Consider the following 27,555-nt stretch of genomic DNA (forward strand, 5'->3'; position numbering starts at 1 on the left):
TCTGATCAGTCTGTGCGCCATCCTTCCAATAGACTCCTTTTCTGTTTGAGCTAGCCAGAGCCAGCTTCTGCTGCTTCTCACCAAGCCTCCTGACTGACACAGGACACACTGAAGCAGGAGAGGGACCTGATCAAAGCTGTGTTTGAGGAAGACAGCAAACAACAGTCATCAAGAGTGTAGTCTGCAAATCACTCGAGCACAGTGGTCAAGCCTTTCAAAGTGGCTGTACCCTGGTGGGGCTCTTAGGCACATTAAAGTTTGAGACCGTCTGTTCTACACTGTACTATGGCCACACTGAATCACATATGCCCAGAACATGCCAAATTATTCCCAACTTTGGTCCAGCTCTGTCAAAATGAACATTTTGCCTTTCCAAATTCTCCTTTCTAAAATGCTGTTCACTCACCCTTCACAACTCAGCTCAAACGCCAAAGTCTGTGTGAAGATTTTCCTACTTCCCTTCCTTAGTGCTCCAAAAACCTGGAGTTTATTCCTCTGTTCCGGCCTCTTCTGCATTTTGCTTTGTATTCTGACTGGCTGCTTAGATGTCACCTCCGTGAAAGTTGGGACAGTTTCACTCATCTCTAACACCCCAGAGTCTAGTGATGTGCTGCGAATGTAGGATACTCATGCTGAACTGGAATGAACAAAATTTTTTTAATTAAATTAAAAAATTTTAAAACAACTACTGACCAGAACAGGGGCTCCTAGACAGGCTTCTTGAGTCAGGGCATCTCCCACCTCATTCCCACAGGGCAGGGAAGAGTACAGGAGACCATGTCAGAAGGCCCAAGTTCAACTCCTGACTCCACTTCATGAGCCCAGTAAACCATGGGCAAATCATTTTATCTGTCTCTATGTCTTCATCTGCAAAATGGATATAAATGGATATAAAAATCAAGCGCCTCACAGCACTGTTAGGAAGACAAATGTATCAGAAGGACTTCTGTAAAGTGTAAGGCCTCGTAGGAATGTTCACACTTAGGAAGAAGCATTATTTCCACTTGTTGCTATGGGATGGTGAGGGCCTGAGCTAAGAAGACACCGGTTTAACAAGGCAGTTCCACATCTGGTTCAGTAGCCGGAGGAATTTCATCACTGTTCCAAACTAGACCCTGAACCCAACAGATCAGATGCAGAAGCCAGATTATAAGGGACATTTAGACATGTATTCATTAGCAATTCCAAAGGCCTGAGAGATGCAGAAAGAGTTCTGTTTTCCAGTTTCCAAGCCCTTCAATGGTTTAGGATTAGTTTCTAAACAGAGGTTCCCCAGAGAGCCTTACTTTGAGGCCCAGGCTCTGGGATCTGCTACTCTTTAAAAAATTCCATCACGTCAACAAAGTTTAACCCTTGAGGCTTGTGGTCCAGAAGTGGAACACTTTACCCTGTTCTGTGACTGCTCCTTTGTGTCCCACCCACCACCCCAGGAAAGCCCTTTCAAAAGGAAAAGAACAAACATTCCAAAACTGTATTCTAAAAAAGGGCCCTTGGTCCTAAGAGTCAACTTGCAAACTGTAGTTCCTCATTCATTCTCAGATAGAGTCAAAGAGAATGTTATTTTCTGCCCTCTTCCTTTTTTGTGCTGTAGCTCACTCAAGTCTTACAACACCTGTGACGCAGACATCCCCACTCCCCACCCCACAGCAGAAATTAAGGCTTACAGAAGTGTTGCAGGACCCAGGGGAAGTCACTTGAAGTGCCCAGCACAGGGCAGACCCTTCCTGATAAACACATGTGGTCTGAATGTGTACCTGAGCAGAGGATCCTGGGTCTCTCCAGCCTCAGCCCACCACTCCACCTTGTGTTCACAACTCTGAAGCCCGCTACATCAGATGGGGATTTGGCATGGAGTAGAGGAAAAGTACATGGGTTTTGGAGTTGGACTTGTGTGGACCGAGGTCACCATTTTATGACTTACTAGTTGTGATCTGGGTCTCAGTTTCTTCATCTGTAACACACCGTGGAATTGAAGAAAAAATTAAGAGCAAAAGACAATGTAGGTAAAGGGCCATCCATACACACGGTGTGAGGATAGGGACCTTGCTTACCCTGCTAGTGCTGTACCCAGAGCTCAGCACAAAACAGGTCCTCTGTAAGGGTCTTAACTGCAGGTCTAACCAGACATGGTGCTGGGCATGCAGCAGGTGCTGCCTACAGTGTGATTTCAAAACCTGATGAAGGATGGAAAAGTAGCAGTGACTGCAGAGACAGTCAGTAATTAATAAAGAATAAGACAGTCACCTTCACCTAGAGAACTGATGCACCTCAGGATAAATGATAGTACACCTGTAGGATCAAGATGAAACGGTCCCATATTTGTTATCAAATACACTGTATGTCTGTAAGAAGAATCACACAATGGAAAACAGCAATCACAAGTCAATTTCAGTCCTTCCCAACAAATAATCACGGAAAGCCCACCCAACTAGCTCAGAAAAACTACCACGATTGACTTTTAAAAGTTCAAAGGAAAGTATTGTGAGAAGTGAGGCTATTCATAACAAAAGGGCATTTCCTAAAACGTCTGCAGATGTTGGTGAAAGGTGGTCTGAAGAGAATCAGAATGAAAGGAAGCAACTTCCAGAACACTATTTATAGGAATGGAGAGCCCCAAAGAATTTTTATGCGAGGATGGAGGATGCACTGAAATTCTGGGGCAGCAAGGGCTGCCACCAAGACACCAAGAAAAGGAACCCAGACAGAAAAGAGTCCCACTGAAACAATGTAAAGCAAGAAGTCATTTTTCAAGTCCCCCAAGGCAGAGGGCTGAAAATAAGGAACTGTACCTTCAGGAGCAATTTTAAAAGTATAGAGAGCAAGCAAACCAGACAAAGGATCACTCTAAGAAACCAAAGGCAGCAGAGGAGTAAAACAGTCGCAACCACTAGGGTCCTGGGCAAGCAAAGGGAACATCAGAGGCACAGGAAGGGATTGCTCAGAAAGTTGGTGGCTGCCCACTGACTGTCCAGTGGTCTCAAGTATAGAAAAGAAACATGAGGAACCAGGAGGCCAGGACAGAGGGGTCTATACATGTGCATTGTTGGGGGGCTGGGGCAGCATCAGCCCTTAACTGGCATACATGTGGCAAAGAGACAGGCAGAATAAGGGACTAGAGTTCCAGACTCTAGCCGGAAGCTGAGAAGGACAGGCCCTCTCCTCCACACTGGTGGGGGAGTAAATGGGTACATCTAGTGAGGAGAGCAGTTTGACAGGATCTGTCAAAACCACAAATGAGCCAGAATAGAATGTTAGTGCCTGCCCCTTCCTTTCACATGTTTTATCTCATTTGACTCTTACAGCACCTATGGTGTAGATATCACCACCCCACCCTGACGCACACTTCCGGTCATTTATCCTGCTCCAACACCTGCACATGTGTGAAATGAGGAATTTACACAGCTATTCGCCACAGCATGTTTTTCATAGTGAGACTGGAAACACCCTCAAATGTCCATCAAAGAGGGACTGGATGAACTACAGTGCATCCGTACAATGGAAAACCATGCAGCAGTGAAAAAGACTGGAAAGATCTCTAAGGTATGCTGTTAAGTGAAAAAAAAAAAGGGTAAGCTGCAGAAGAACACAGCTTATAGCATGTTATTTGTGAAAAATAGAAAGGGGGGCAAAAATGAAAATCCATACTTGCTATTTGCTTCTATTTGCATTAAGTTTTGAAGGATGTAAAAGAAACTAAAAAATTAATAACTTGGGGTTGTGGGCCCTAAGCAGATGGTGACAGGGCTGGGGGCAAGACTTTTCACAGTACCCTTTCATACTTTTTATTTTGCCATATGAATGTATCACCTTTTTGAAAAAATGAAAATATTTTCCAAGTGGTAAGTTCCAATCACCACAGTAATTTATAACACTGGAAAAGTTTTAAAAAATGAAAGGGCTACAGCTGGCAGTGTGTAAGAGCTGTCACCCAGCTCTTCACTTGAAGAGTCCTTGACGAGAAACACGTACCAATGAACTGACTCCAAAGTGATCTGCTCATCTGTGTTCAGGGCAACAGTACTTATGTTAATGAAAAACTGCAAATGATGCAAATGTTCCACAGGGACATGGATAGGTATTTGCCCCCTCAGATGAATTACACTGGATCACAGGCAATTTATACCTCAACTGTTTCAACATACAGCAACCTGTAAGTGAAAATGCTGTAACATTTCACGTGCACGTTAATAAAGTTCAGACAAGAATCCAGCAGGATAGACAATTTGATATTCAGGGAGCGCTATTTGAATAAAGTTGCTTAAGAACTTCTTTTTTAAATTATGAAATTGAGGAAAGAAAAGATCTATTCGATACAGGAGCAAAAATACACTTTTTTAAAAATGCCAAGAAAAAATGCCAAGACCTGAGCTGAGTATGAGAATGACAGAAAAGACTGACATGAGAGGCAGGCAGCGCTCAAGAACATTGGACCAAAGGCCCAGGTGTGAATGCAACACGTTTGTCAAGGGCGAAACCAAACAGACCCAGGAAGAAGGAGAAACCCCAGGAGACTGGTTCAGTGGTCTGAGCAACCCTAGAAGATGTATCCCACGAAATGGAACCGGATGAGACCAGGCGCTAAAAACTGGCAGAAAATAAATAAGCTAAGAGCAGCAGCAGCTCTTTCAAGCCAAACACTAGCAACAGTGATATATATTCTAGTGTCAAGAAAAAGCTTACATCTTCAAACAGGGGTAAAAAGTAGATCTCTGCTTCACCTCACTGAGCAGTTTTTCCGAAGTATGACTCACTGGAGAGACATGAAGCCAATTTCTACCCGTCTCCTCGCCTCCCTGCCAGTGGTGTGCTGGCCACACCTTCCCCGACACAGGCTGGCCACTCCGATCTTCCCAGTGATGTGGACACCTCGACTAGGGGCCCACCCAACACCTCAACCTGAAGCGACTTCCTTTCCTCGTTAGACACACTTTTACAGAGCGCCTCTCCAGTGCCTGACTGCTGGGAGAAGCCAGCAGAGGCCCAAGACGGTGTCACCCAAAGGCTCAGGAACAGCAAGTTACTCTGAAGCCTAGGGTACAGGGTGGGCTACCAGCAAGAGGACTGCATGAATGTAGGTATCTGACTTTGTGAGCCCTTCAGAGCCCACCAAGCAGGGACAGTGACTGACAGCTCAGCCCATCAGTGGACATCATCGTGGAGTTCAGAGCACCAAGGACAAAGACAAGAGCCCACAAGTTTTCAGAGAAAACGTGTCACACACAGAGGGTCAGGAATCAAAATGGTATCAGATTTCTCAACTACTGGAAGCTAGAAAACAATGAGGCAATGCCTTCAACCTAAAATTCTAAACCCACCCCAACTATCAAATTGGAGACGTCAGAATATACTTTTAGAGAGGTAAAGCCCCACAAATTTACCTCTAAAGTACACTTCCTTAGGAAGCTACTGGAGGATGTGCTCCATCAAAACAAGGGAGTAAAACAAAAAAACAAGAACTAGGGAACAAGGGCTTCAACATCGCCCCCGACCCCGGGTGATGGTTAAGGGTAGACCCAGGATAAGTGCGAAACAGCAGACCTAGACAAGCATCAGATGGGACAAAAAGAGGGAAGGCCCCAGGAGAGACATCAACAAGGGCGATAAAAGGAACTGACCGGGCTTCCCTGGTGGAGCACTGGTTGAGAGTCCACCTGCCGATGCAGGGGACACAGGTTCATGCCCCGGTCCGGGAAGATCTCACATGCCGCGGAGCGGCTGGGCCCATGAGCTATGGCCGCTGAGCCTGCGCGTCCAGAGCCTGTGCTCCGCAGCAGGAGAGGCCACAACAGTGAGAGGCCCGCATACCGCAAAAAAACAAAAACAAAACAAAAAAAAAACTGCCCACCAAACTGAGTTTCTGTCACAAGATTTAAGGCTGCATTAGTTACCGGAACATGGAAAGTAAGCAAGTGAATAAATGGGGCTACAATGAGCGCTAGGAAAAAACAAACAGCAACAAAAACCGCAGAGGATCTACCCAAGAGAAAAGAAAACATATGTCCACAGAAAAACCTGTACCCGAATGCTCACAGCAGCTTCATTTATAATAGCCAAAAAGTGGAAACAACCTGAATGTCCAACAACTGATGGATGGATAAACAAAACATGGTGCATCCATATAAGGGAACACCATGCTGCAACACGGATGAACCTCAACGTTATGCTAAGTGAAGAAGGCCACATATTGTATGACTGCATATATATGAAATGTCCAGAATAGGCAAATCCATGAGGACAGAAAGTAAATTAGCTCACCGAAAAGTTGCTTCAACCTTCACCACGGAGAACAGCTGCCTCTACTTGTCCACCACCCGCTCACTCCTGACTTCGTTCTGGTTTACCTGGCCTTGGACCATCTCATCTGACTGCTGTGTCAAAGGTGGATCTCCTAATTGCCAAATCCCATGAGTCCTTTCATGGCCTTGTCATCCTTGCTGTCTTCTACAGCACTATCTCCATCATCCACTAACTGCTCCTCAAAAAGCTCACTTCCCCTTAGGTTATTATGTTTCCCTCACCTGATCTGACCTCCGGTTCCATCTTCTCCTCTCACCTCTATACTCAACTCATCAATATGGGTGGGTGACTAGTCCTCAATCTCCATCCCCAGTTTTAACCTTCTCCTATCTACCTCCCATTTCCTACTAGCACCTCAATTTCAGTCCATTTAAGACAAATTTTCATCACCTCCCCAAACCAGCTCTTCCTGCTAGCTTCTGAGCCCTCCCAATGCCCAGGATCAAAGCCTTAATGGGATCTTAGGATTCCACCTCTGCTCTGCCTTCAGGGCCAAGTTTCACTGAGGCCATGTCCTGTCACATCCAGCACCTTGCACAATGGCCACTTCTTATCCCCATCCCATCACCCTCTTAGGATCATCACCTCACATCCACACGGCTGCCTCCTAGAGGCTGGCATGTGCTCTCGAAGTGACACATACCCTCTCTCCCCCACTACCCACAGCATCTCTTCTTCCTCACCCAACCAGCTCCTAGAAGCATCTGGGCTGGCCAGCTCTGACCTAACCCAACACCAAGGGCTGAGTCTAGTATAACTTAGAATCCTGCCTAGCTCAAGGTCCCTGGATTCATTCAGGCACCCCACAAATATTTAATTCTAGGTGAAAGAAACAAAATGCAAGGCCCTGGCCCTCATGGGGCTGATGTTCTGTAGGGAGATGGATGGGTAAGTTTTCAGGGATATTTGTGCCTGCAGACCACTGGCCTTCAGCCCACCCAACCTTTCTTTCCTCTAAGACCCACGTCCAGGGCCATCTCCTCGGTGTGGTCTTCCTGGTAAGCCAGCCTTTACCAAGCTCCCTCCACGCTTACTTTCACTAACTGCTCTGCATAACTGTGAGCTGTTCTATACTCAGCACTACAGTTTTACTATTATTCATCTCAAGCTTCACAAAGCCATAAAATTCTATCTTTCCTATGTTTTCATGTTCCCTACAGCTCTCACTTGAACACTTGTTGACCAGTGAAGACAGGGAGCCATTTTCCCCCAAATCTAATATGGAGCCCTGTGAAGCCATGGAACCACTGCGGTAGTTTCCGCAACATACAAATTACTCAGAAATCTATAGGGATAAGGTTAATACTTAACTACCAGGTACTTTAACACATTATAAATTAAGACAAATAAGAATCAGTTTTGGAATGGGAGTGCAAAATGCACGTGAATTTCTTGGTGTGAGGTTGCTAGTGGGCAGTTTAGGACATGCGCCTTACTGGCTGTGTAACCTTGGGTAAGTTAATGACTGCCTTGAGCCTCAGTTTCAGGGTCTACGAAGAGGGGATGAATGTAGTATAACAAGCAGTCTCTACCTGATGGAACTTGTTAAGGACTGAGGACATTAATGTGCAATGACTGCTTAACGCGGTGCCTGGCACATTAAGTACTCAAAACATGTTAGCTGCCCTTAAGTTCCAAGAACCTCCCTCCCCCATTTGTCAACACATTTCTGTATTTCTGAGCATTCAGTGGAAAAGTCTGTAGTTAGACTTGGGGCGTCATTTAAGGGTCTTACCACACTGCCTGTATGACCAAAATCAGAAAGTAAAGTCAGGCCAAGGGGTGAAATGTTACAGAAGCAAAATGGGAAACGGATTCTTTTCAATTAGCTGTTGCCACTATCTCTTCCCCTGGAAGAGAATCTTCTGCTGCCTCGGTTTCCTCATCTGTATAATGAGATTGTAGTCATCATACCTGCCTGCAAGGCTGTAGTGAGATCTTGGACATGAAAGCACTTTGTAAACTCAAGAGCACAATGTGCCTGAGTTACTGATTAAGAGTATGGGTTCTGGACAATCTAAAATGAGTGACCTTAAACAAGTTAACATCTTCTGGCCTCACTCTCCTGTAAAATGGGAGCAAAAAGAGTATCTATCTTAAGGGACTGTAGTAAGGAATAAGTGAAACAATTTAAGCGCTTGGGGCCTAGAATATCAGAAGAGCCCACCTATTCAGAGTTATTATTATGATGACTAACCTATTCACTGGACTCCTCGCCCCCAAGGAGCAGGTGAAAGCTTGATGGAGCAGCGACACCAACACTGGCCCAGGAACTGTGCTCCGTAACCAGCTGGGTGACCTTGGGCAAGTCGCTGACCCTCTCCAAACTTTGGGTTCCGTGATCACAAAATGATCCCTGTGCTCCTACCAGCTCTTCCTCTCCGCTGTTAAGGTCGCCGGAACAAAGGCCACCCGCTCCCCAGCCTGTCCCCGAGGGGCCACAGCTCAAAATTCCTGCTGCTCAACTCCCTTTGCAGCGCGACAGCAGGAGCGCCCGGGTCTCTATCCCGGAGAGATGCGTCCACACTCCGCCGCCACCGCTCGCTTCATCAGCAACTTGCTTCTGCAGCCGCTCGCTGCCCAAAGTTTTCCCAGGCGCCAGGAGACTCGGCCCTGTTTCAACCCCGGGAAGACCAGGGGTGAGGGCGCAGGGCCTGGGGTCCCGGCCCGGGGAACCCCAAAGCCGCCCACGCGGCCGGGAGTGGAGTGACAGGTGCGACGCGGAGCCACTGGGCGGGCAAGCGTGACCTCGCACCGCGCGTGTAGGAGCGCGAAGGAGGCAGCGGCCGCGCGCTCTCCTCTGGCTGCTCCCGCCAGGCCCCAGCGACGCCCCCGGCTCCGCGTTCCCGACCCCACGACCCTCGCTGCGCTTCCGGACACGAGGCGCCCGAAGCAGATCCCGCGGCCTGCCCGAGCGGAACGGCCGGGCGGGGCTCAAACCCACAGCGCCCGGAAGGGCTGGGGACAGCCGGGTCGACCGCGCCTGCAGGGTCTTCCCGCGCGAGACGGGGCTGCCGGGGGGTGGGCGCACGCGCACCCGCGCGCGCCGCCGTAACCCCTTCCTCCCCGAGCGCCCCCGCACTCCCACCCACCCACCCACCACTCACCGTCGATGTCCCCTAGGGTCAGCTCGTCGCCCAGCTCCGTGAGCGTCTCCATGGTCTCCAGACCGCCCAGCTCTCCGCTCCCGTCCATCGCCCGGCTCGGTGCAGAGGAACCCCTGCCGTCCCGCTCAGGGAGACGCGGGGGCGGTGCCGCCGTCACCGCCCATGACACCCAACAGCCCCCGCCGGGTACCGCCTCACCGGCCGGTGCCAGCCGCCGCCATGTTTGCGCCGCGCGGGCGGGGCGGGGCGGCATTGCCCCGCCCCAACCCGCGCCCTCTGTGGCCCCGCCCCCAGGCCGCGCGCGCCCCCTTGTTTGTTGTCAATGGGACCAGGCTTGTCCTGGCCAATCGGCGCGCGAAGCGGCGCGTGGGGTGATGGCGCGTCAACGATCAGCAGCTCAAATTTGCATATCGAGGCCCCTCCCCTGGCGGCCTCTTAGCGAATGCGAAGAGAAGCCTCCAGGTCCTCAGCCCAACCTCCTTCCCGTAGTTTAAAGGAACCGCTCCCTTTTCTGTTGGTTCGGCTCCACAAGCTACTCCATCCACCCGCTGGGGAATGAAGGGTTAACACCGTCCACCCCGCCCCCGCCCGCTGGGCGCCCCCAGAGTAAGCCTTGAGCACATTACGTCATCGTCCCAGCTGTCTCTCCCCCACCCTAGCCCCGGTCCCCCCAGCCCGCTTGGGTGGCGGGTAGAATCAAAACTGGACCCCAGCACTGGGGCCCGGAGGAGTATGGAGATCGTTCACGTCGCGTTTCTCCCAAGCCCCTTACGGGCGGCTACCGAGGCTCGCAAACTGCCCAAGTACGGAGCGTATTTTACAAACTCTGCGCCCTTGCACCTGCCGCGACCACGCGCTTACTCCAGCTGCCTCACCCCGGGTACCTGAGAATCTCCTGCAGTCCTTTAAAATAACGCCAGTGCCCGGAACCACCACAGGCATTCTGAGGTGGGTTCCGAGCACATCTTGACAAAGTTGCGCAGGGATTTTGAGGCGCAACCCACCCACGGATTCCCACTCCTTCAGCCACCGCACTTCCAGTGTTGCAGTAGGTCACGATGTAAACAACTGTGCCAGGTTTCTAGGAATTTATACTAAGGAATAAACGTATGAGTGCTCAGCGAAGTGTGCCCTCAAAGGAGCTCATCAGAGTCCGCTGTAACTGGGAAAAACTGGGAAGCCCAATAAGGACCTGATGAATATACCTGTTGACAAAGACTTCCGCGATATATTGTTAAAAGGGAACACTATGTTCCCTGCTAGTCTGTGAGAGGTAGCAGTTGCTTTGCGGTCAAGACTTAAGAGTTCAAAGGCTGGGTGGAGGCAGCCATGTGGATTCACTTACAAACCGTATGACTTTGGGCTGGTTAAATAACTTTTTTTTTTTCCTCAGTTTTTTTAGCTCTAAAACGGGGGGAACAGTGCTCCCTTGTAGTGGTGAAGATTAAGTGAGATCATCTGTACACTCATTTGACAATATTTATTGAACATTTCTGTGGCAGGCAGAGAGACAGTTCCTGCCCTCTGAGAGCTTCCAGTCTGATGAAGAAAACAGGCACTGATATTTAAGACAAAACCTAAAATTATGAGAACTGCATCTGGCATAGCTAGGGGAACACACAACACACACAAAGGCCCTGAGGCAGAAGGAGCTGATGCAAGCCAGCACTTGGAATAAGTCCTGACACACACTGCCCATACAAGGTAGCTACTGTAACTGAAAAGTTACACGTGATCTGTGTATCACATGAAGGACAAAAAGGATGGAAGGCCCAAGAGCTGAGTGTCAGTGATGGTTATGGGAATGGTGGGATTTAGGGTGAATTTTACTTTTTTCTTGGTATTTCAGTATTACTTAAATTACTTTTTATAATTAACATATATAACATAATAAATAAAGTACCTTATTTGGGGGGAAAAAAGACAAGAAAGTCCTTTTCATTGTTTACATGCAGGAGGGCTGGTATAGATTATATTAGTCTCACCCTGAAACAGAAAACCAAACCCTGCTGCCCTGCTCTGGACCAGGCACTGAGCTGAACAGTGCCACCTGCAACTCCACCATTCAGTGGCTCTCACAGGGCTCCCCATAGTGGGGGGTGACTGTCTGCTGGCATACCATATGACTCACTTTCACTTTGGTCCAATGCCTTCCTGTCCCAGAGCCTCAGTAACCCTCTGCAGAGGGCTACCTGAGTACCAGGAGGTCAGGTAAATGGGCACAGTGCCTCCCACTCTGCAGCTGTTCCCATAGGTCCCAGCTGGAGCTGCCCAGGGAAGAGAGCAGAGTGGTTCTGTTTGTACCTTTGAAGGTGTCAGATGGGAAAACTTGGGCCCACTGGAGGGTGAAGAGGAAGGGATCAACCAAGATGGTGAGAAGTGAAGGTATAGAAGGTATAGAAGGAAGAACCCAGGAGGATAAAGATGCTAAATGGGACAGAGGTGAACACAAGTTAAGACTGGGCTCCTCTCTTTGGCTGTGCATATAGTGGGTGCTCAGCAAATCTACGGGATGACCGAAGAACCATCAGAGAAGGGCTCTTGTCACTGAGAAGCCAGGCCCCAACCTCAGAGAGGCAGTTTAGGGCTGGCCAGACGGTTCAGACATTATCAAATTCATTACACCAATGAAGCCACAGCACAGGGAAGGGGTGGGCCAGGGTCACTCCACAAGTCTGATGGGCTAAGACCCTGGGTCTCCCTTGGGCACTGTTAGTGGTAGAGGGTTGGGGATAGTTGTGTGTCTCTCCCCTGGCTTGGCAAAGTCAAAGAGACAGAGCTAGAATTCCCCCCAGAGCCCCTCCCTTCTCTGCCTGGAAGGGATATGACAAGGGCGGCAGCCCACTCAGGGCCTAACTCCCTCTGCAGCTTCCCTGCTCCATGGCCCTGGTCTTTTCTTACACACCTCCTGACACAGGGAGCTTGCTATCTGATCAATCCAGCTTGGAGTAGCCCTACCATTACAAAGCACAGCCTCCTGCAGAGCTGCAGCCTGTCCCCCAAGAGACCCCACCCGCAGGCTATGGTCTCCCTGCGCTGCCAGAGAGGACAAGTTGATTCTTCCCCGAGCCTGCTCAATGACTTCCCTGGATATCTGAGGACAGAGATCATGCTGCTCCAAGGCTGTCTTGGGCTAAACACCCTCCCAGGATACTTCTGGTCCCTTCTCAACACTGATCCCTTGTCCATGACAGTGCTGAGAAGGGAACTGGAGGTCAAAGCCAAGCCCCTGCTTTGCTGCCCCGCCAGGGCTTGAGGCTCCTCTGAGGAGGAGGAATATCCTCTAAGGTGGTCTCTACATCTGAGGGCCCCCCTATCCCCCGACCCAGGCCCCTCTCACCTGCCCCATGGAGAGGCTCCCTGGGGCCCAAACCAACCTGCTAGCCCAGAGCATTTGCTGGCTTTTACTGTCTCTGCAGGGGACAACTGTGCCAGGCAACTCAGTGACACAGTGGGGCCAGCAGCAGGCATGACACCTTCACACATGGCTCAGAGCCTAGCTCTGCTGCCTCGCCAGGAAGGGCAGCAGCCAGCCGGCCAGCGGTCCTAACCCAGCGGAAAAGTCCAGCCCAGGATCCCTCCTGCTCCCCCCAGCGTCTCTACAGGGTTAGGTCTGCAGCGCCCTCTGAAGGCTCCCTTGGCACCCCTCCAGGAAGGTCCCTGGGGAGAAATGCAGCCCTCTGCGGCCCAGTCCCTTCAGCTGGGGCTCAGAGCCGGCTCCAGGGGGCTGACCAAACTCGGCCTCCCCTCTCACAGGGGCCAGCTCTCACCACCAGTCATACCGCTGCATTCTCCTCTTCCTCCCGACTGGCTTCCTCCTGGCCCCTTGAGCCCTGGGCTGCTCCAGGGCTATAACTCGGACTGGGATCTTGAGATCCGAGGGCCTTTTCGGATCTCTTTGCGCTTCTCCTCTTTCTTCCGGCGTTTCTCCTCTCCTCTCAGAGCCTTCTGGAAAGGGTCAGTGCTGGTGCTGAACTGAGGGGAAGAGCAGAGTGGTCTGATTAAGTCTGCTGGCGGCAAAGAGTTCCCTCTGAGCTAGGCTGCTGCGGGGACAGGAAGGTCACTCAGACACAGGCCCTGCCCTCGGGCAGCCCACAGACATGGATAGTTAAATGGGCTCGGGGAAACTGCTGAGCGGGTCTTGCAAGATAAGCAGGAGCTTGCCAAGCAAACAGGACGAGGGAAGAGGACATTCCAGGCAGAGGGACAGGTGCTGAACCTACATGGCGCATCTGAGAAACAACAGAAAGACTCCACTCAGGGTGAAGGGGCTGAGTGCCGAAGACCACCACAGACCCCCAGAACCCCGAGGAGGAGATGGCAGCCGGCAAGAGTAAGACAACAGGGGTCCTGCCACTTGCGAACAAGTTGCAACGTCTAGGCAAGGGAGTGTACGGGAAGCAGGTGGGCCAGAGGTTAAACCGGCAGAGCCTGAAAGAGGTGGAAAGACAACAACAGTGGTGCCAGACTCGTGGCTTCCACAGTGGATGCACGGTGGTACCCAGTGAGGAGATGGGAACACAGGGAGAGCTGGGCAGGAGGAGGATGAGGACTTCAGCCGGGGTCATCCCCAGGCCCTCTGCTCTTCTTCCCCCACTCTCCAGACCGGCTCATCTGACCACAGGGCTTCCGTTCCACCTCTATGGTCAGTTACCACTCAAATGTGCATCTCCCTATCTAAATGCCTGACACCTCCACTAATGTGCAAATGTGCCCCAAGCCCAGCATGGCTCCATCTCCCCAAAACCCAGTCCCCTTCCAGAGTCTCTGTCCTCATGAACAGCAGTGCCCCACAACCCAGTAGAGGCAAGCAGGACAGAGACCAAGCATTGCCCCCACCCCCACCCCTACCCCTCACAGTCCCTTGCCAAGGCCTGGCCTATTTTACCCCCTAAGTCTCAAACCCATCTACTTCTCTCTGTCTCGCCTATCCTACTGCTACCCCCATCACCTCCCCCACCGCCCTCCTGATAAATCTGGGCATCTCCCAGGGTCTCTCCACACCCTCTTTGGCCCCTCTTAAGCCATTCTCCTCACTGCAGTTAGCTACTTTCAAAATGTAAGTGTGACTCCTGCTTAAACCCTTCCACGACTCTCCATTACTCTCAGGACAAGGTTCCAAACAGCTGCATCTGCAGGTCCACCCTGCCCCCCTCTCCTCCTCCCTCACTTCTGGTCCCTGGGCTCCTTCACTCCCACTTCCAGGCCTCTGCACGTGCTGTGGCTCTTCCCAGCCCCCACCCCCTCTGCCACATTAGCTCCAGCTCAGCTGTCACTGTCCTTGGGGACCTGCCCTGGCTCCTGGCTGGGGCTGCCTCCTCTGTTTCCTTCTCAGTGCTTCTCCCCTGTGACTACCTGCTTCGTGCCTGTTGCCCCCACTGGACCACACTCTCCACGAGGACAGGCGGATTGTGTCGGATGCTGCTCACTGAGCCACAAGCCCCCAGTGCAGGGCCTGCCAGGCTTATAGATGGCACTTAGCATGTATTTTTTAAATGAATGAATGAATCATGTTAGAATATGAGATACGATAGTACCCAAAACTCAGGTAACCTTGTTGTGAGATACACCCATTTTATTTGTTCATACAATAAATCTGATAAATGTCTGATCAAGGTAGATGTTAAAAACAAATTAGGAGCTCCACCTTGTGGAGTAATCCACCTACCATGTTAGACTGAACCACAAGTCTGGAAGATGGGGTGAAGTCAGAGAACTGCAGCCCAGAGAGGGTAAGTGATCTGCTCAAGTCAAACAGCTAGTCCCAACTGGGGCTAGCCCCCAGGCCTCCCACTTCCCTGACCAGTGCTTTCCTTATCACACTCTGCCTCCTATCCCTACAAGTTAATTCTGATCCTCTTGGGAGGAAGGAGGAGCTGGGAGACCCCTCAAGCCACAGAGGACTCCACACTCTTGGCTCTGGCTTGGGGAAGGACAAGTCAAGAGATCCTGGCCCCACCAGCCCCAGCTAGGTGGGTCAGAAGAGAAACAATGCCTATCCCTTTCCTGGATCTCCTCCCCGCTAGATCTGGCTAATGCCTACTTTAAATTCTGATGCTAACCTCGAGTGGACCCTTCGTGCTGCCTGACAATCCAGAATGTTTCCCTGGTCTACTCACTCTCCTGCTCTCCTAGACACACCTTCTCCTAGAACCTCCATCACTCCTCCCCTCCTCACTCGCAGCCCATGACCTTGCTTCCTGTTCCAAAGAGAATGGAAACACTCAGAAGACAACTTCCGCAAGCTCCCACCATCATACCCACCAACCCACTTGCTGCTGTGCCCACACTGCTCTTCCAGGCTAGGCCACGCCTCCCCCCGGGCACCAGCTCTCCTCTCCCCCCTCCCTTCCTCAGGGATGAGGCTCCAGCAACTCTCCTACCCCTGCACCATCGGTTCTTCCTCCCTAATAGGTTGGGGGGTCCCATCAACATGCAAACATGCTGTAGTCTCTCCCATCACACTAAACTTTCCCCTGGAACCCACACCCTCCTCCAGCTAGTCTCCCGTTGATCTGCTCCCCTTGAAAACAAAACCTTTATCATAAGCGACAAGGATATACTGTACAACATCGGGAATTATAGCCATCATCTTGTAATAACTTTTAATGGAGTATAGTCTGTAAAAATACAGAATCACAGGCTTCCCTGGTGGCGCAGTGGTTAAGAATCCACCTGCCAATGCAGGGGACGCAGATTCGAGCTCTGGTCCGGGAAGATCCCACATGCCGTGGAACAACTAAGCCCGCGAGCCCCAACTACTGAAGCCCGCATGCCTAGAGCCCGTGCTCCACAACAAGAGAAGCCACCACCGTGAGAAGCCTGCGCACCGCAACCCAGCGTAGCCCCTGCTCGCCACAACCAGAGAAAGCCTGCATGCAGCAACAAAGACCCAACACAACCAAAAATAAAAATAATTAAAAAAAAAAAAACCTGAATCACTATGCTGTACACCTGAAACATAAAAAAAAAAGAAAAACTCTTCAAAAGCGTCACCCGTACTTGATGGGATGCGTCCACTTCCTTTCCTCTCATTTTCTCCAAACTCAGTCTTTTGTCCCCACCACTCAACCAAAACAGCTTTTACTGAGATCTCTGATGGCATGTCTCCATGCTGCTAAATCCAGTGGCTGATTCTCAGCCTCATCTTCCTTGACCCTCCAGCAGCATCAGACAGGAAGATCACTTCCTCCTTCTTGTCACTTTCCTCACACGGCCTCTGGGAAATCATTCGCTCTTGGGTTTGCTACACTAGCACTGACTGATCCGTCTTGGGGTGCTCTGCGAGTTCCTCCTCATTCTCCCGTCTCTAAGTGCAGGCACATCTCAGGCCTCAGGCCTCAGACCACTGCTATACCTGCCCTGCCCCCCTGCTACTCTCACATTTGCAGCTCTAGCTTTAAGCTCTCCCCTGAAACCCAGTCATATACCCAGTCGCCTCCTTGACATCTTCATTCAGATGCCCATCAGGTCCAGAAACGAGGCCTTGATCCCCGATCCAGCCCTCGACCTTGTCCCACCAGTCTGCCCATTTTAGAAATGGCAGTCCCATTCTTCCACACACTCAGGTAAAAAATCGTCGAGTCATCCTTAATGCAGCTCTTTCACTCCAGATCTGCTTCCTTAGTGAATTTTATTGGCTCTGCCTTCAAAACAACCAAAATCTGACCATTCCTCGCCAGCACCATTGTTGTCACCCTGGTTCAAGCCACCATTAATTCCCAAATAGACAAGCACAGCATCCTCCTTACCAGTATCCGTCTCCTCCCCGGTCCCCCTCACTATTCTCCACACAGCAGCCAGGCTGATCCTTTAAAAGGATAAGTCAGAGACCCTCACCCTGCTCCTATGTGTCTTGGAGCCAAAGTCCTTGAGAAGACATGCAAGGGTCCTGTGCTCTGGCCTACAACTCTGACCTCACCCCCTCTCACACTCCCCACCCTTCCAAATATGCTTCCAAGTCAGGGCCTTTGCACTTGCTGCTCCTTCAGCCTGGAATGTTCTTCCCCAGAGACAGAGCTGGCTCCCTTGCTGTTTCACGTCTTTGCAGTAAGAACCTTCTGTGTCCAAGTCATGTGAAATAGCAACTGTATTCCCACGTTACCCCTGGAATTCCTTAACCACGTTCCTCTGTTTTTCTCCGTAGCCCTTATCACCACCTATCATATATTTTTTATTGACTGTCTATCTCCTACAACTAGAATGCCATTCCTAGGAGGGCAGAGCTAGAACGCTTCTCTAGTGGCTGGGATTCAGTAGATACTCACTAAACGTTTAACAAATGCATATGCTATGCCTCTGAGCCTTTGTGCAAGCTGGTCCCTCTGCCTGGGAAGGTCTTCCCTGAGCTGGTCAACCCCGCAGTTCTTACTTATCCCAGAGCCTCCACCACCTACTTCCATAGGCTCCCTCGCATGGGTCCTTCCCTCTTGCACTGGTACAGAGATCATGCTAGATTGGGACTGTGTTTCTCTGCTACCTTCCCCAACAGACGGTGAGCATCTTCAGAGCAGGGAGAGGGCCAGCTCTCTCTGGACTGGGACAGTGGCCAGCACGAAGCCTGATACAAGTTGGCTCTAGTGATGGGTATGTAGTAGGAGGGGACTCCCGGAACACCCACTGGTATGGAGAGAATGCCCAAGGTGAGCGGAGCAAACCTGGACTGTTGCTGCTGGACAGGTCCACACGGGATACCAAAAAGTTGAGTAAAATCTTGGGGCTGTCCCCAGCCAATAAAAGGAAAGTATGTTGCTTTTGAGGTATGCCCAAGCAGAGCACATTATGATGAAGCTAAATTACATCTACCCTGGAGCCCATTCTCTCAGTGCCCCATGCTCTCACCCTCCTCGTGTGTGAGAGGCATTCACGATCTGCAGGGCAAGAAGAGCCAGTGACACAGCAAAAAAAGCATCTCCACGGGAGCCCCCTCATTGGGAAAGGCAATCTGCCATGGCCTTGAGCATCCCTGCATGTTCTTGCCGCGTAACCAAGAACCCAGTCCTGACTGTTCTTACCCAGGCCATTTATCAGGGTTGTGAGTGCAGCAAGCAACCTTGAAGGATGTGTCATCTTGGTTTTACATGAAGGGGAGGCAGCTACGCTAGTGTGGAAAACCATATCCCCCACTCCGTCACCTGAAGCAAAGCCACTAGTTCAACAGGGCCCTCGAGTCAGAGGTTCCTCTGAATAGTCAGGCCTGTCCTCTGACTGTTCACCTAAATGAAGAGCTAATGGTGCTGTGCAGAAGAGTTAACATAGCTGGCCTCACTGCTATCCTTTAGAAGGCTTGCTTCCAAGGTTGGTCCTTGGCTGGTGTCTGGGAACTTGGTTTCTGGGAGGGATTCCCATCACCCTAACTGATAAGAGTGGCTCACTGCACCTAAACTGTGCAAAAATGTGGTTTATGCTAAACACCCACTTTCCTTCTGGAGTCTGGAATTTGGTATGTGCTAGGCAGAGGGTGCCTACGTGACCAGTTCCCAGTAAAAACTCTGGGCACTGAGTCTTTAACAGGCTCTCCTGATAGACAACTTTTCACACGTATTTTTATAACCTGTTGCTGGGGGAATAAAGTGTCCTGTGTGACTTCACTGGGAGAGACTCGTGGAAGCTTGTATCTGGTTTCCCTTAGACTTCACCCAAGAAGCATTTTCCCTTTGCTGATTCTACTGTGGATCCTTTCACTGTAATAAATCATAGCCTCGAGTACAAGTACACACTGAGTCCCGTGAGTCCTCCTAGCAAATCATCAACCTTGGGGCGGCTTTGGGAACCCTCGGCACAGGTGACCACGGGCAGCAGCAGCCATCTAGCCCCAGGGATGCCACTGGAAGACCAACTGCCATAAAGGCTAGTAAGACAACAATCTGAATTAAAAGCCGTCACTCTTGCCTAGACAATATTCCTAATGACCAGGCATGCTGTATTCTTACTGACTGTTGTCAGTGTCCTAGCCATCTGGTCTGCCAGATGAGCAGGCTACAAACTGGCAGATCAAAGATGGCCATCCCTCCTGGGGGCCATGAACTGTGGAAACAAACTGTGGTTGACAATGGGGCAGTCTGGGCCACTCGCTTAGATGCTCATAGCCAATTCTCTGATGAGACCAACCAGAATCAAAAGGCTGATCAAGCCTACACAGCCCAGTTGACTGGCACTGCCACCTGCATGCATCATTTTACTAAGTGTGGCAATACACTCACCACCATGGACTGGCACAAAGCAGAGGACTCCGTATCTCTGGTTCAGCTACCTAGAGTCCCTGGTTGGAACAGTACGGCCCAAGATCGTTAGAGTAATGACCACTTGAGGGACTTTCCCTGGCGGTCCAGTGGTTAAGACTCCACGCTTCCACTGCAGGGGGCACGGGTTCGATCCCTGGCTGGAGAACTAAGATCCTGAATGCTGCGTGGCACGGCCAAAAAAAAAAAGAATAATGACCACTTGGTTGAGTACGCTCCTTGCCAAGTCTCCCTGTAGTGGCCCATGTGGGCCAAGATGGGAGATATGCGTCTGTAGAAATCTTGCAAAAATGCCCTTGTCCCACTCACATATGACCCTTCTGAACAAAAAGTCTAGGTGAAAGTAGGGAATAATTGGAGAAAAGTGAAATTATAGGCCCTGGGATGTGACATGTTGATTTTGTACCAATAATCTGGGGAGGGAGTGCCTTAGATCCCAGGAGGTGTGTGGAACAATTAATCCTCTTTTTCCTTTAGATCCAGCACTGCCGCCTGGCAAAACAATCCTAGGGTCCACCCAAGCCAAGCGGCAGCTGCAGTTGAGAGTCAGACCAGCTGTCCAGTGTGTCATTCTCAACCACGTGATGGGAAAATTCACACAGACACAGTCAGTCCTGAACTATTCTGCTGTGCCTGATACCATCAAAGGCAGTTCCCAAAGTAACCCTGTGTAGACACACAGACCAGAATAACCTTGTTTCAATCTGACATACAAATCCATCTGCTTCTCCTGATCCCTGAGTGACCCTGGTTATGCCATGTAGGGCAACTGAGGCTGCAACTCAGCAGCAACACTGCCTCCAGAGCTCAGCCAAACAATGCAATGGTGACCCAAATCAAGTGGTAACATGTAGGAGACAGTGGGCCACAGAATGCCTCTCCACTGGGGATGAGCGTTGCTTTGGGTCTATCTCTTGGCCCCTATAATCACTGGCAATGGCATCAAAGATCAGCAGCTCAGTCTAAACCCTTGTATGGGTGGTAACAGATGACAGATTGGTCTTAGACGGCATGCTGATTTTCGAATGTAAGACCTACTGCCCCCGCCCCCCCAGGACTTATCAGAGCTGGCTAAGTCCAGGACCCTGGAGCATGTGGTTGAGATCAACACTGCGCGTGGCCTCATTCTGCTGCTTAGAGTCCTACTGACAGGAGTCTGAGACAAACTGAACAAACGTGGTCCTAGTCTCTACTGATCAGATTAATCACGGAATAGGACATTCATGTAGAAATGAGTTAAGCCAAGACACGTAGGGCTGATGGATGGACCGTGGGGAGGTGATCTCCATCGCCCTGCACATTCTTGCTGGTACACCAGACCACTCTGTACCTGGGCCATTTCTCAGGTTGTGTTTGCAGAAAGCAACCATGAAGGATGAGGTGACGTCTGCCTGCAAAGACTTGGTTTGCTTCTGTTCATTATAAAGGTGGTGAATTTCCCAAGCTTGGTGCTTCTAGACTTGATGCAAACCCACTGCATGGGTGGCATTTGCCTGGGGCCCTCTGTGTCACCCTCCTGGGACTTGGGGAATACGGGAAAGCCACATGACCAGGCCAACAGCAACTGCTTTTGCTGCAATAAACTCTGATGTCTCTAACCTGTCAGCATCCATGAAACAGCAGCAAAAGCCTAAACCTTCAGAGGTCCCTCCCCACACCTGAGGAGAGCTTGTGATCTGAGGAGTACAGTGCTCTGGCCCTCCCTCCTGCCGCTCAGGCCCTGCCCTGCCACCTCTGATCTCTTCCTCCCCTCTACTGTGTGTCCGTATCTGTCGTGCTTCCCCTGCAGCCTCCAGCTCTCAGAGCCCACCTCAGCCCCTAGGAGGAGAACATGTGCAGGAACGTGGGACAGAAGCCTGGCTGGGTGCTCAGAGGCTCAAGGGCAGAGAAGCATGGCCTGACCTCCCATGGCTTCCCTGACATTCGCCTGATGGGCACAGTGCCTACCGTACACTGGGACGGATGTGTTCATAGCCTCTGACTGGCCCTCACAGCTGAGGTCCACACCGCATGGACAGACAGGGAGCTGAGGCTAAGACAGGGCCAGCAGCTTGCCCGAAGGTACCAGTGAGCGAGTGATACTCAGGCCCAGACCCAGGCACTTCTGGCTCCAAGTCCAAAGCCCTCACACTCCACTCTAGGTGCCCCAGCCCCTGCAGGCCCTGGCCTCCCAGGGCTCAGCAGAGGCCAAGCAGACATGGCCACAGGTCCCAGCAGCTCACCTCTGTGTGGTCTACTTTAAATGGGTTCTGGAAGTCAGAGTCTTTCTCGCTGATTCCCAGCTCCTGGGCCATCTGCAGATGAGGAAAAGCTAGTCATCCTCTGCCTTCTCCTGCCTCCTGCTCACCCAAGGGCCACCCCCTTCGAGGCCTGAACAAATGTGGGCCAGGTGGTGACCCCTAGGGACCCAGGTCAGCATAGAACCCCATGAAAGGGCACCTCAAGGTGGCCCAAGGCTTATCACAGAAAACGCAACCAAAGGCTGACATTCAGGCCTCACTAAAGGGAGATGCGTGGCTCACAGCATACCACCAGAGAGAGGGCTCCCGGACCTCCTCCACCCCAGTCCTTACCAGGCGGAGGATGGGCGAGTGGGGGCCCTGGTCAAAGACGCCCGACTGGTTGCAGAAGCTGATGCCCCAGCGGATGAGGAGGTTCCAGTTGGAGTTGTGGTCAAAGCAGTGGTGCACGATCCTTGGGAAGCGCAGCACCACATCACCGAAGAAGGCCGTGTTCTCCACCACTTGGGAGAAAGCTGGTGAGAGGACCCTGATGAGTGGCCAGGGGAGATGCCCTTCTACAGCCCTCCTGGCCAGCCCTACGCACCCTCCAGAGAACAGAGGCAAGCCCACTAATCAGAGAAGGGGAACAGTGCCTGAGGCCCACAGGCTGCTGACCACATGTACAGTGCATGCTAAGGGCTTTATGTCTACCAGGTCACTGAATCATCAAAACCACCTTTAGAGGGAGATGTGTCTGCTATTCCCATTTCTCACATGGGAAACTGAAGCTGACGGCTCGTGAGTAGCAAACCTGGGCTGCAAACCCAGGGCTGACTCCAAAGGACATGCTCTTTCCCCTGTATCTCACAGCTCAGAAAACTCGTTTGCCATGGGGACCAGAGAGGTGGGTGTCATTTTGCACATGGAGGCATATGCATCCCATGAGGCTTCGCTGGGCCTAACCTCCCCAACTTGGTATCCTAATGTCCAGAGCTGGGCCCTTTTGTTAACACAACTACAGTGTCTGTGAGGGGTCAGTTCTGTTAGGATGGCCAGGGAACACATCAGGGTTTGTTTTCTTTTTAGCGTATGCCCAATTTTATTTTAAATGCTTAAGTTCTTATTTTGAAATAATTTTAGACTTACATAATACACCACAAAATTCCTTCACTGGGCTTCCTCTAATGTTATCATCTTATATAACCATTGCACAACTATCTAAACCAGGAAATTAACATTGATACAATACTATTAATCAACCCACAGACCTAATTTGAATTTGGTCAGTTTTCCCACCAATATCCTTCCTCTAGTCAACAAATCAGTTTAGACTGAGTTTAGTGTCCATTATGGTGGCAGGTCCCCGAACCCAGGCTAGCATGAAGAATAGTAACTATACACCCAGCCCTCGTGGCAGCCCCTGTTTGAGTGACCCCTATAGATAAGGCCCAGGCAGCGCTCACCAGCACTGGCCAGGCCACACAGAGATAAGCAGACTCCTACAAAGATATGCCAGGTTGGGTCTGAGACAAGTGGGGCAGGGACCCCTGGGCTTCAGAACAATCTTGAACCGCAAAGAACTCAGGAGTTCGCTTGGTTTACAGGTAAGAGCCAGGCAAACCGCCTGTCCTCTTTCATGTGGAAACTGGAGGGAATAGTGCCTTCCTCAGTTATCGTGGAGATTAGAGACATTTGTAACGTGCCCAACATTCAATACGTAAAAGCTCCTTCCGTCCTGTCTCAGACAGTGTGACCTAACAAACTCTACTGTTAGAATGTAACCAGTTAATGGGGAGAAATTACCACTGAAGAGGAATTCTTGGAAAAGGAGATGAAGGGATTCAAAATATTCTTTTATTTACCTATGTTGGTCTCACCTTGTCTCAAAAAGAATTTAAGGGAGTTGAAGCTTTTAGAACAGTAGTAAAGAGTGAAGGTAACTGCTCCCATGGGCCAGTCACTTCAACAGGCCTCAGTTCTTTCTCCTATAAATGGGAACAACCCTTGCCATCTCTACCAGGAGGGTCAGGGTGGTGAAGGCAAGGATTTCTGGAGGGGAAGTGGGCAAAGGCTCCTCCCTAGTTCCCCCGTCTCAAACACCTAACCACACGACAGAATATATGTGTCAGGGACACAGAAACTGGCTCTGAAACGAGCCGAGAAACACTCGGAGAAACATATACTAAGTGCCCAACTACCCAAAGAGACTCCTTGGAAGGTGCCACAAGAGGGTACTTCCAGAGAGAGAAAAGAGTGACAAGAACAAGAGGGAAGGAGCAGCTAGAGAAGATCAAGGATGGAGTGGGGAAGAGGAGAGGGAGAGATTGGGAAGACCATACCATCCTTCAGTTTCTCGTCCTGGGGGAAGGGCCCATCTGGGAGCACATCTGCAGCAATGAGCACTGTCCGGGAGTCCTCCAGCACCTGAGGGAACCCCACCTGGGCTGAGTGGCTTTGAAAAGGTCTTCCCAGACCGGCCCCAGCCCCATTTACTTCAACCCTACTTCAAATCTTCTGTGAGGGGCTTCCCTGGTGGCGCAGTGGTTAAGAACCTGCCTGCCAACGCAGCGGACACGGGTTCGAGCCCTGGTCCGGGAAGATCTCACATGCCGCGGAGCAACTAAGCCCGTGCGCCACAACTACTGAGCCCGCGTGCCACAACTACTGAAGACTGTGCTCTAGAGCCCGTGCTCTGCAACGAGAAGCCACCGCAATGAGAAGCCTGTGCACTGCAATGAAGAGCAGCCCCTGCTCGCTGCAACTAGAGAAAGACCGCGCATAGCAACGAAGACCCAACACACTCCAAAATAAATAAATAAATAATAAATTAATTATATATAAAAAAAAATCTTCTGTGCATGCGCTTCCCCCTCATTGAACACCATCCCCTTGGGGAACTCCTACGCATCCATCAGTGCCCAGATCAAAGACCAGGCCTGCCATGAGCTGCCCCCTGCCTGCATGCACCTTAAAGAGCCCCTTGAGCATGACATCAAGGATCTTGTACTGCTGGTGGACATCATTCAGCTGTGCTAGGTTTTTCAGCGCCAACAGCTGCTCCCGCCGCTTCACCTCAAACATCTTCTTGTCTGAGCAGCATTAAGTTAAGGAACTGGCACCAGTTCTCCTACCTGGATAATCCAGTGGTCCCGATCGAGAGGGACCACCCTGGCCAGCAAGTCTCTGCCAGGCACATAGATGTGCATGCCTGGGACTCCCCAGGGAACGAATACACTCTCTGAGAAGCATATGAATCCTGCAACATATCATTCATCCACTTCACAGAGGATTCCACACCCGACAACCTGAATACAACCCTCAGGACCTGGCTCCTGCCCTCCCCTCCCCGTGGGCTTTCCCCAGTCTCCCACAGCCACTCACTGCTCCCACAACCTCTACCCCTCTGCTCACACTGTATACTCTGCCTGGGGTGCCACCCACCCTTCTCTATGGGTTTCTATTCTTTCAAGACCCAGCCCTTGGGTAGGCAGCCCAGTATGCCAGGGCTTGGTCTCCAGCCAGGGTCTCACCCAAAAAGAATGAGGCACATGTACAATCCTCAAGAGTCCTCATGGCTCTGAGATATATGCCTTGCCTTCTCAATTTAACATATGGGGAAACTGAGGTTCAGAACAGAACTGACTTGATCAAGGTCTGGTTAGAGCACCTTACTTTTTCTCCCCTGTTCCTATTAGGGGGTTCTGCTCCATCCTTGGAATCTCCCAAGGGGTTGTGGGTATAGAGAAACCTCATTTATAGACCCCTCAAAACCACCTCCAATCCCAAAGGATACAGATCTCCAGGCTCGGGTCCAGGGAGGTCCTCAGGGTGTCTGTGACTCCTGTCCCAGACAGTAGCAGGACAGAGAGGAAGGACAGGAACTGAAGAAGGTCCATATCCAAGACTCTGGAGCTAGGGGAGTAACCCAGAGAAAGAAGGTGAGACCCAGAGCTTGGTGTTATATGAAACAGAAAGTGAGTTGAACAGCAGCTTCCCCTGATAATGACACAGCCTCTAAATACCAAGAACCCAGCTTTGGGAAGCCCTGGAGCCCCAGTTCCTAGCCCAACAGACACAAAATAAAGACATGGGATGATAGGAGGGAGGGAGAAAGATAAAGTCAGCAAGGCAGGGATACTTAGAGAACAGGGATCAACGCCTGGAACCCTGCACTGGAGCTCTGGCTCTGCCTGACTTCGGGACCTCGGGCAAATTGCTCAGCCTCTCTGAGCTTCATCTTCCTCACTGCAAAATGCGGATAAGGAAGTCATCTCCCTGTTGCAGAGACAGAAGGCTGGGTGAGGCACTGTGCCTGAGGAAGGAGGGCCTGGTCAATATCATTGCCTCTCAATTCCCCATCCTGGCCTCTCAGGAGGCCCAGGCAGTCAGAGATGTGAAACTTCTGGGGCTTCCCACCTTTCCTGACTTCTGTCATCAGAAAGGAAGAAGGGGTGCAGGCTGGGAAGGGAGGCAAGACAGTCTTGGGATAAGACGGCTGTTATTCTCTTAGGAACCACAGGCACCACAAGCAACACCTGTTCCTATCTAGGCAACATTCCCCAATTACCTACTGAGTACCTGTCACGTTCCAAGCACTGTTCTAGAGCCGGGAATACGGCAGTGACAAACAAAATTCCCTGCACACTGGTACTTTCATCCCTAGTAGGGTTAAGAGAAACCAATGAAGTTGTAAAACAAGCACAGAAAGCTAAGAGGGAGTCAGCAAAGTGCAATCTTAAATACAGTAGTCAGAGGCAGCCTCTACTCAGATGATAGCTGCCCAATTTTACCAACGTGGAGACCAAAGCACAGAAAAAGGAGGAGACTGCCCAAAGTCACTCATGGGTTCTCAGGCTAAACCAAGAGTCTTAATGAGCACTGGCTATCTCAGAGCTGGCCACTGTTCTATTAGGACACCTAGGTGTGTCCCAGAGATGCTCAGTTATTGACAGTGAGACCCCACACAGATCAACCAGAGAACCGCCCCCACCCCACGCTGATGAGACAACTGAAGCCTAGAGAATGGGAAGAAACAGTTCAAGCTCACCCAGAACCCTTACCTTCCACCGTCACGCTCCAGACTCAAGGGAACCAAACACTGGTTAAGGCAGAACTTGGGGTCAGGGGAAATCAGACAGCCGGTAATGACTGAAGCAGGAAAAAGTGGGAAAAGAAAGCCGAAAAAGTGGGAAAAGAAAGCCGAAAAAGCGGACTGCGTGGGGCAGATCCTGCTGTCTCTACTGTTACTCCCACTTCTCCGCCTCTCAATCCCGCTCCCTGCCCCACGAGTCCCCAGAGCTCTTCCCGGCTGGGCGTACGACTCCGAGGCCATTCTGCAGAGGTGGCTTGGTGGTGGATCCTGAGCCGGCAACCCAGGCTCGGAGACCAGGGTCGCTGCCCCTAGCCTTTAGAGCTCCGGGAAGAGAAAGTCTTTCTAATGAGAAGAGGCGTCCGGGTCCGCGAATCCCAACCCCCAACCTGTGCAGCCAGTTCTGGGCCCTCGGTCCCTCCCCCGCCGCCCTCCCCCACGGGAGCCTGCCCGCCCGGCGCCCCCGCCCCCACCTACCAGGCCGGGCGGGTGGGTGAGCGGGCGGACAGGAGTCAGCGTGCACCTCGCCTCGAGAGTCCGCAGACGACCGACAGAGGCGCAGAACCTCACAGAGTCCCAGAGAAGCCTCGCAGGAACTG

At 51.1% G+C, this 27,555-nt stretch overlaps 2 protein-coding genes across 2 annotated transcripts in view; both read right to left on the reverse strand.

Annotated features, from left to right (window-relative positions):
- Positions 1-9,632, reverse strand: part of SREBF2 (sterol regulatory element binding transcription factor 2) — a 59,188-nt gene extending 49,556 nt beyond the window's left edge. Inside the window, exon 1 of the mRNA XM_065887738.1 lies at positions 9,405-9,632. Coding sequence (XP_065743810.1) covers positions 9,405-9,492 — 88 coding nt within the window. The 5' untranslated portion in view covers positions 9,493-9,632. The remainder of the gene's footprint in view (positions 1-9,404) is intronic.
- Positions 9,633-12,792: 3,160 nt separating this feature from the next.
- CCDC134 (coiled-coil domain containing 134) lies at positions 12,793-25,773 on the reverse strand. The gene is made up of 6 exons (XM_065888103.1): positions 25,661-25,773; positions 24,835-24,956; positions 24,207-24,291; positions 22,219-22,400; positions 21,868-21,939; positions 12,793-13,379 (listed from the first exon to the last, which is right to left on the reverse strand). Exons 1-6 carry the CDS (start codon positions 25,761-25,763, stop codon positions 13,254-13,256), a joined length of 690 nt encoding a protein of 229 aa, XP_065744175.1. The 5' UTR covers positions 25,764-25,773; the 3' UTR covers positions 12,793-13,253.
- Between the last annotated feature and the right edge of the window lie 1,782 nt (positions 25,774-27,555).

Source organism: Phocoena phocoena, chromosome 11 (assembly GCF_963924675.1).
Source record: "Phocoena phocoena chromosome 11, mPhoPho1.1, whole genome shotgun sequence".
NCBI lineage: Eukaryota > Metazoa > Chordata > Mammalia > Artiodactyla > Phocoenidae > Phocoena > Phocoena phocoena.

Coding starts and splice junctions, on each gene's coding strand:
- CCDC134 (XM_065888103.1), bottom strand. CDS start 25,763: ATGGACCTTCTTCAGTTCCTGTCCTTCCTCTCTGTCCTGCTACTGTCT. Junction 24,957..25,660: donor GGACCCGAGCCTGGAGATCT/GTATCCTTTGGG, acceptor AATGCTGCTCAG/ACAAGAAGATGTTTGAGGTG. Junction 22,401..24,206: donor GGACGAGAAACTGAAGGATG/GTATGGTCTTCC, acceptor TCCTCTCACCAG/CTTTCTCCCAAGTGGTGGAG.